At 59.4% G+C, this 9016-nt stretch overlaps 1 protein-coding gene across 1 annotated transcript; it reads right to left on the bottom strand.

Moving 5' to 3' along the window:
• Positions 1 to 11: 11 nt before the first annotated feature.
• TMEM120A (transmembrane protein 120A) lies at positions 12 to 7967 on the bottom strand. Its single transcript, XM_054084678.1, has 12 exons — positions 7840 to 7967; positions 5900 to 6018; positions 5274 to 5390; positions 4782 to 4841; positions 4015 to 4110; positions 3656 to 3745; positions 3192 to 3257; positions 2766 to 2827; positions 2552 to 2644; positions 1797 to 1861; positions 1104 to 1172; positions 12 to 1017 (listed from the first exon to the last, which is right to left on the bottom strand). Exons 1-12 carry the CDS (start codon positions 7906 to 7908, stop codon positions 904 to 906), a joined length of 1020 nt encoding a protein of 339 aa, XP_053940653.1. The 5' UTR covers positions 7909 to 7967; the 3' UTR covers positions 12 to 903.
• Positions 7968 to 9016: the final 1049 nt, after the last annotated feature.

Genomic DNA, 9016 nt, shown 5'->3' with positions numbered 1-9016 from the left:
GCAGGGCAGGGGTGGCTCCGGGCTGAGGAGTGCGCTTTTGTTCCCAACACTTTAGCGTTTCCAAGCATTTTCTTAGGATTCTCTTCCCACCGAGGTCCCACTGAGCCCCTGCGGCAGCAAAAGCTCTGCCCTCTGCCTGTGGGGCAGCTCGCAGCACTGTTCTGGCCCCGTTGCACCCCAGGCTGCTTTGGGGGCACTGGGACGTGGCTCTTCCTCCCTCCCCTGCCCGCAGCCAGGTGAGCCAGAGCCGCAGAGCATGGAGCATTCTGAGACCGCCCTGGTGACCTGAGGCAGCTCCTTCCCTTTATTGTCACGTTCCCATGCTCCAGAGGCGCCAGAGTGCTGCTCGCACAGCTCCAGCACGGAGCTGGGTACTGGCTGTTGTGCTGCCATCCCTCCTGTGCCACAGCTCTGTCCCCTCGGTGCAATGCACCCTGTGCACCGCCTGCAGTTGACCCTGGAAGCAGAGGGAGCAGCTGGGGCTGCAATTGCTCTGTGCTGGTGAGGTGTGAGGGCCCCTTTACCTCCACCCTGACCACCCGCATGATATGGAGAGGAGCCCTGAGCACGCCAAGAGGCGGCTGGCAGCCCAGGGCACCGTGCAGCGGGGTGGGAACCCAGGCTCAGCCCAGAACCATCCAGGGAATGTGGTGAGGGCAGAGATGGGGAGCACCAGGCTCACTGGGGCAGGGAGGCTGGCGGAATGGGGGCTACAGGGCCCTCCGGACTCCAGGCGAGTGAGTCAGACACGGATCCAGCACCAGGCTCTTGTGAGCAGACCCTGAGCTGTCCCACGCCCAGGCTTCCAAGGAACGAAGTGAGATGCCAGAGTCCGGATGGCATTGAGGAGGTGGGGATGGAGCCAGTGGGAAGAAACAGTCCTGGCCCCAACACTGCGCCCCTTCAATTCCGCTTTGTGTCTGTCTTCTTGTTCTGAAACTTCTGGTGGACAACGCGGAGGGTGGTGAAGAAGTTCCCCAGGAAGAGAATGAAGAAGGGGAGGCCGCACATGAGGACCTGCAGGAGCCACAGAGCGCGAGTCAGTGGGAGAGTCCTGTCTGGGTCCCCCCTGCCTCAGGGCAGCTGCCTGGGGCCCCCCTTACCTGCCACTCCTTGCACTCGGGGTGCTGGATCATGCGGAAGAGGGTGATGGCGTTGTAGAGCTGCCAGAACTGCAGAAGAGAGGAGGTTTAGGGGAACTCCTGCTTTCATAGGTTCCAAGCTGTGCTGTTTCTCCAGCAGCGCCCTCTGGGCACAAACCTCACATGAGGTCAGCCCTGCCCCAGCTCGTGGCGAAACCACAGCGAGGCTTAGGGCCAGAGAAACCCCAGTGGGACGTTCCCCCTTTCTTGCCACCTTCTGGAGCCCAACAGCCACGAGGAGGCCTCAGAGCAGCTTTTGGCCACCAGCTTAAATGCTCCGGCGGAGGAAGAGGAACTGAACCTTCAGCAGCAGCAGCTTGGAGCTGCAGCTCAGAATGGTTTTGGAAGGGTGCTTGAAGCCAGCACCTCGCTGCACTCTGCACCTCTCCGGGGCACCTGGCAGAGCTACCAGCAACCCTCAGGTCCTGCCACCGGGCTGAGATGTGGAGGCGGTGGCTGCTTTGGAGGAGCAGAAAAGTCTCAGTGCTTGTTCAAAGCATTTCCCGGCCCCTGGCATCCGTATCGAGTGGCCACAGCAGCTGCGGGGACCTGTGCGACACCCAGGCTGCTGAGCATCCCTGGGAATATGGCACAATGCACTCCCACCTGGGCCCTGGCCTCCTGCAGCCCCCACACGGATCAGCACACACTCACCTGCCCAAAGAACAGGAAGGGAAGCAGGAACGTGAGGCCTCTCCACATCCAGGACTGGAAGCCCTCTGCAAAGGATGAAGGTTTGCACAGGGTCGCGGGGGATGTGGCAGCAGGGGGGAGGATGGAGCCTGGCTCCCGAGGGCACGGGCAGGGAGATCCAGTGGCCACCCCGTGCCTGGCTCAGAAGGTCCTGCCAAGCGAAGGCAGCTTCGCCAGAGGCACCTGTACTTGCAGGGAGGACCACGGCAGAGATCGCCTGTGCTAAGCTAACGTGGCCTCCAGAGGAACTGCCCTTGCGAGCACTAGGTGGGGCAGAGGCTGGGGAGGTGGCAGCCCACAAGTATGTGGGGTGCTGGGGGGATGTTTCACAGCTGAAGGAGCTTCCTGGGGAAAGCTTGGATGCTGGGAGCCACATCTCTTGCTACCTTGCATCCTGAGGGAGCCGCTGTGGGCTGGTGGCCCCAGAGGAGGAGGAGGATGGGAGCATCCAGTGTAGGGGATGCTGCCACCCCACAGGAGATCTCAGAGCTTTGGCTTTATTTGTAGCTTTTACCCTTTCTGCTACAGATGAACGACAGTCAAACCAACCTTGAAGCAAGACTGTAATCACTGCCTTTAACAGCGGTGCCAGCTTGCAGTGAGCTGAGCGCTAGTCTGGTGCTGGGAGGAGGCTGTAAGCAGCAATGGCCCTGTGGCAGAGGCCACAGCAAGTCCATCTGGACTGGGATGACCAGAGAGGGAGGAGTCGGGCTTACCGACAGTCAGATCCATGTTGTGCCTCTCGCCCAGCGCTCGGAGCCGGTACAGGCACCCGCTCTGATAGTAGTACTGCAGGAACTGCACAAAGCCTGTGAGGAGTGATGGAAAGAGGCTGAGGAAGCCAGGTGAGCAGAGCCATGAGCAGCTACAGCCGGCTCTCCAGCTGGTCCTGGTCCCAGCCCCTGTCCCAGCACGCGCGGCAGTGCTTACTCTGGTACATGGAGAAGGAGAGGAACTGGTTCCTGAACATCTGGTACATGAGCCCGTCCGGCCTGCAGAGAGACGATGCCGGCTGGGGACACAGGGCTGTGAGGGGACGCAGCCAGCCCTGCTGGCCACATGTCTGGGGTGAGGGCACCGCTGTCTCGCCCCCACTCCCACCACAACAGGATTTGGAGCCCTCCCATAGGACTGCAATGCAGGGGATAGCATTGCCCAGCCCAGGGACGCTGCCTGCCTCACAAAGGTGCCAACAGCTGCTTTTGTTTGGGGTGCTTGTGCCAGGAGAGAGACACGTGGCATCAACTGTTAGACCCCAGCACAGGGAGGACCACGGCCATGGGTGAGGGCAGGGAGGGCCCCTTTGTCTGAGCTGGCCAGGGTCTCTAACCAAGAGTCGAGGGGACACGGACTCACCACGTCAGCATGACACCTGAGAGGAAGGTGGAGACGTAGTGATGGAAAACCCACCAGCCTTTGATTCTGGAAGGCAGACACAGACCAGGGGCGTCAGGTCTTGAGTGTGAACAAGACCCAAACAGACCAGGAGAGCAGCGCCCACCCAGCGCAGCCACCAGCCAGCTCCCATGGCAGAGCGAGGAGCAGGGCTGGTTACAAAACGGCTCTGTGTGAAGCAGGACCCAGCACCTCCGGTCCAGGCAGCACCCAGGACCGAGGCCCTTCCAACCCCTGCTCCACCTTCCCGCACCACCTCCGCACAGGGAGTTCCTCCCGCCCAGTGCAGCTCATCACGAGCCACACACCCTGAGTAGGAGGGAGCTGCTCCCCTGGGGAGTGCAAAGCTGCGCTGTGGGTCCCAACTCCCCTGCTGTGCAGAGAAGGATCAGCTCACTGCACGTACCCCTCCCCGAGCAACTCACTTGGATCCATTGTTGATCAAGATGCTCTCCCGGATGGTGAGGGTGCAGTAGTACCACACCAGGAGGAAGTTAAAGACAGCGTCTGTCACCCTGGTGTCAAACACAGCGGGGTGTAAAGGCAGCATCAGGGACACAAGCACCAACACAGCCATCGCTGCAGAATGCCCACCTCTCTGCTTCTCTACCACCCACCACGGCCACAGTGAGGCTGCAGCAGCCACAAAAGCCACTCCACCTGCAGGGCAGTGGTCACGGCCTTTGTCAGGATCTCCTGTTCAACTCTGGACCTTTCAGAAGGGGACAGGAGGACACAGGGGCCCTGGGAGGATATCTCTGCTTGGCATACAAGCCAGACTCACCTGGAGTTGAGGAGGAACCGACAGGAGAAGGACACAATGAGCAAGATGATGGTGAGGTAGAGCTTGAACTTCTCATACTCATCTTTATACGCAAACCTGTAGCAAAGACAAGGACAGGTTTGGAGCAAGGGGGCTGCTGGAAGTCTCTGTCCTCCCATCCCATCTGGCTGGACAAAACTATGCTCTGTTGGGAGCCTGTGGGATGCTCAGGAACAATCCATCCCCTGAGAGCACACCTGGCTGCTTTCACACAGGTGAGACAACTTCAAGTCACCCCCAACCACAGCAGCACAGTGGTTGGCCCAGAGAGCTGGCGTCTGCTCTGCTCTTCAGGGTGAGGCCTGAGGAATGGAGAGAGGGACACGGGCTCCTGGCTGGGCGCCTCTGGCACTAGCGTCCCAGCTCTTGCAGCCAAGCCAGGCCATTTGTGTTGTCCCAGAGGACGAGGAGGGGGCTCACCCGTGGCTGCACAGGCCTGACTCTGCCTCTCTTGGGAGTCCCTGAGGCAGAGGAAACCCCACACAGCTTTGGGGCAGGAGCCTGTTCAGCTCGCCAGGGTTAACAGTCTCAGCCTGCAGGCAGGAGTGAAAAGGGGAGCTGAGGACTCGGCTGATTCTGGGAAAAGAAGAGAATTTGCTCCAGGTGGGCCAAGCCAGCCACGTGTCTGCACGTGCGGCAGCGCAGCCCGGGAGGAGCTTCTGTGTCCTTGTGCCAAGGGGATCCCGCGCCAGATGAAGCACGCGGTTGCAGCGACGTCAGGGCCGTACTTGGCCTGCTTGCTGAGCAGCGTGACGTTCACGTTCCCGAGCACCAGACTCAGATACAACCTGGGGAGAGAGCAGAGCCGTTAGGATGGGAGCTGGCAGTGCCGCAGCAGGGCTGAGGCCAACCCTCCCCTCCCGTGCACCACGGGCTGGGAGCGAGCCCCCAGCTGTTTTCCACTCAAAGCTGCCAGGCAGCGTGACTGGCACAAGCGCTCTGGCATCTCCTCCCAAGGACAGGGGGACAGGCAGCCAGGCACCCCCTCTCGCCAAGGTTCCCGCCCTCGCCAGGGGTCCCCCTGCACGCAGCCATAGGGTGGGTGAAGGCCCCGCGCAGGCCAGGGAGTGAGGGGAGATGGGGGCAGCGCTGCAGGGGCTCCGCGTCCTCCAGGGAGCCTGAGGGGGCAACGTGGCTATAGCAGCGCCGGGAGTCGGGGACGGTGGGTTTGTGTCTTAGAGGGAGAAGACTGTTTCACCCAGCAATGAGGGGCTGCTTACCCATTCTTCTTTGGCAGGTAGGCCTCCATCTCAAAGAAAACATTCTGCCTCTCTTTTATTAGGCTCTGGGTTTCTTGGATGGACGATTCCTGTTCGGGAGTTGCGTGGGCTTTGCATCTGGGGAGGAAACAGAGAGGCTGGCATCAGGACACCCACTGGAACACAACCGGCACGTGCTGGCACTCCAAATGTGACCATCTCAGACAAGGACACCACAAGGACAGGGAGGATGAGCTGAAAGCAAGTCCACGACTCCATCTGCAGGGTGAGTTCCTCTGCGTCCGGCTGGGACGTTGCTCGAGAAACGGAAGCAGGAATGAGAGTGAGGGGAGGCCAGAGGGGTGTCTCCTCGCCATCCATGACGGACTGAGAGAGCTTTGTGCAGGAGGGGAGCAGCTCAAACTGCCTGCAAAGTCCTTGCAGGCTCTGAACTGCAAAGAAGTTCAAACTGGGGAGAGGAGAGGGAAGGTGAAGCAGATCTGCGCGGTGAGCCCAGCCCTCCACAGCACTTTGCTGCCATGAGGCTGCAGTAAGTTTGCATCAAAGGCAGAGCCGGGAGATGAGTTCCACGGTCCCATCTGCTGCTCGCCCCTCCCACCCTGTGCTGTCGCAGGGCCCCAACTCACTTTTTGAGGGACAAGGACAGCTCCTTCAGCCGCTTTTTCTGCCGTGCGATGGAGCTGGAGATCCCATCCTGGAGCTTGGTCAGCTCCTCGAGTTTCTGTTTGTACAGCTTATGATTATCCTGGGAAGGAGAGAGCGGTGTGTGTCACAGGCTGCCCAGCTGGCCTGGGAACTCTGCGGGCACATCTGTCAATGCAGATGCTAGAATGGTCTCCAGCTTCACCTGCGCAGCACGGGCTGAGACAGGTGTGGTGGAAAACACAAGCAGAAGGCGAGGTGTGTTTTGGGGATGGCCTGCAGCCGTCCCAGCTCCCGTGGGGGCAGAAGCAGCCACTGGAGACATGGAGCCCCATCCCAAGGGAGTTCTGTATGAGTGCAGGCACAGCCCCATGACACAGCCTGGTTCTGCCCTTGCACAGGGAAGTGTGAAAGTCCAGCTGGCAACACGGTCTCGCTCTGAGGATGCTCCCATGGTTGGGAAACCATTGACTGCAGCACAGGGACAGGAAAGTCTTGGGCGTAAACCACTGCTGGGGCGAGGGCCACAGCCACCAGGGAGCTGCTGGGGCAGGACAAGTGGCCCGCTTTGCCTGGAATTTCGTGCAGTGCCTGGCACAGGGTAACCCAGTGGCACCTGGGGAAGGCTGGATGCCATTCTCCACTATATTTAGAAAGGAAGGAGAGCGCATGCGGGATCAATGCTGCTCCTGTCCAGGTCAGCTGGAAAGCAGCCTCACCTCGACCAGGGGCAGCCCAGACACCACCTGCGCCAGGGAGCTGAATGCTGCTCGCACCAACCCTTGGACTAGACCTTGATGCACACATTTTAGCTTCCACAGTTCTTATCAAGCACTTAATCAGCAGATCTCAAGCTGTTCCAGAAGGAGAAAGGTGAAACAGAGGTACAGGAGACAAACGGCTTGTTATCCCTCAGGTGACGAGCAGCGTCAGGGTGGGAGCGGATCCCAGACAGCCAAAGCTCCCATGGCAGTGATTTTATAGAATCGCAGAATAGTTTGGGTCGGAAGGGACCTTAAAGATCATCCAGTTCGACCCCCCTGCCATGGGCAGGGACATCCCACTGGATCAGGCTGCCCAAAGCCCATCCAACCTGGCCTGGAACACCTCCAGGGATGGGGCAGCCACAGCTTCCCTGGGCAACCTGTGCCAGTGCCTCATCACTCTCATAGTGGAGAAATTCTTCCTAATGTCCAGTCTAAATCTGCCCCTCTCCAGTTTATACCCATTCCCTCTCATCCTGTCCCCACAAGCCTTTATGAATTGTCCATCTCCAGCTTTCCTGTAGCCCCTTCAGGTACTGGAAGGTCGCTATAAGATCTCCTCTGCGCCTTCTCTTCTCCAGGCTGAACAAGCCCAACTCTCTCAGCCTGTCCTCGTATGGGAGGTGCTCCAGCCCTCCGATCACCTTTGTAGCCTCCCCTGGACCTGTTCCAACAGCTCCATCTCTTTCTTACATTGAGGATTCCAGAACTGGACAGAGTATTCCAGATGAGGTCTCACGAGAGAGGAATAGAGGGGCAGAACCCCCTCCCTCCCTGCTGGCCACGCTGCTTTTCATTCAGCCCAGGACTCGGTTGGTTTCTGGGCTGTGAGTGCACATTGTGGCTCATGTCGAGCTTCCATCGATCAGCACCCCAAGTCCTTCTCTGCAGAGCTGCTCTCAATCACATCATCCCCCATCGTGTACTGATTCATGCCCCGATTCCTCACGGGGCACTCACAGAAGGGCTGGGGTTGGAAGGTCCCTCAGACCCACCCAGTCCCAGCCCCCGGGACCCCTCTCGCCCCAGCCTGGCCTGGAACACCCGCAGGGCCGGGGTAGCCACCGCTCCTACCGACAGAGATTCCCTCCCGCCGCCCCAAACCCGCTCCCTGCCTGGCCGCGGGGCTGCCGGCGGTAACGGCCCGCGGCGGGCGGTACCTGGATGCGCTGGTAGCCGTCCTGCAGCTCGTCCCACTCCCGCAGGCACTCAGCAGCCGACGCCGCCATGACCGCTGCGAGCGGTACCGCCCGCGCGCTTCCGGGGGGCGGGGCTTGATGCGAAAGGAGGTGGGGTTTGAGGCAAAAGGAGGCGGGGCTTAGAGCCCAGTCCCGCCCCCGCCATGGGCAGGGACACCTCCCACTGGATCAGGGGCTCCAAGCCCCATCCAACCTGGCCTGGAACCCCTCCAGGGATGGGGCAGCCACCACTGCTCTGGGCAACCTGGGCCAGGGCCTCACCACCCTCACAGCAAAACATTTCTCCCCAAGATCTCATTTCAATCTCCCCTCTTGAGGCCTACAAGAAAGCTGGGGGCGGACTGTTCACAAAGGCTTGGAGATCATAGGACAAGGGGAAAGGGATATAAACTGCAGAGGGGCAGATTTAGACTAGACGTAAGGAAGAATTTCTTCTCCATGAGAGTGGTGAGGCACTGGAACAAGTTGCCCAGGGAAGTGAGACCTCATCTGGAGTATTGTATCCAGTTCTGGAATCCTCAATGTAAGAAAGAGATGGAGCTGTTGGAACAGGTCCAGGGGAGGCTACAAAGATGATCGGAGGGCTGAAGCACCTCCCATACGAGGACAGGCTGAGAGAGTTGGGCTTGTTCAGCCTGGAGAAGAGAAGGCTCAGAGGAGATATTATAGCGACCTTCCAGTACCTGAAGGGGCTACAGGAAAGCTGGAGATGGACAATTCATAAAGGCTTGTGGTGATAGGATGAGAGGGAATGGGTATAAACTGGAGAGGGGCAGATTTAGACTGGACATTAGGAAGAATTTCTCCACTATGAGAGTGGTGAGACACTGGCACAGGTTGCCCAGGGAAGTTGTGGCTGCCCCATCCCTGGAGGTGTTCCAGGCCAGGTTGGATGGACCTTGAGCAGCCTGAGCCAGTGGGAGGTGTTCCTGCCCATGGCAGGGGGGTCGAACTGGATGATCTTTAAGGTCTCTTCCAACCCAAACTATTCTGTGATTCTTGCAGCTCAAAACTGTTCTCCTCATCCTCTCCCTGCACTCCCTGATCAAAAGCCCCTCCCCAGCTTTTCTGGAGCCCCTTTTCATACTGGAAGCTACTCTAAAATCTCCCTGCAGCCTTCTCTTCTCCAGGCTGAACA

Source organism: Cuculus canorus, chromosome 20, assembly GCF_017976375.1.
Source record: "Cuculus canorus isolate bCucCan1 chromosome 20, bCucCan1.pri, whole genome shotgun sequence".
Lineage (NCBI taxonomy): Eukaryota > Metazoa > Chordata > Aves > Cuculiformes > Cuculidae > Cuculus > Cuculus canorus.
This window is presented reverse-complemented; position numbering and strand designations above follow the sequence as displayed.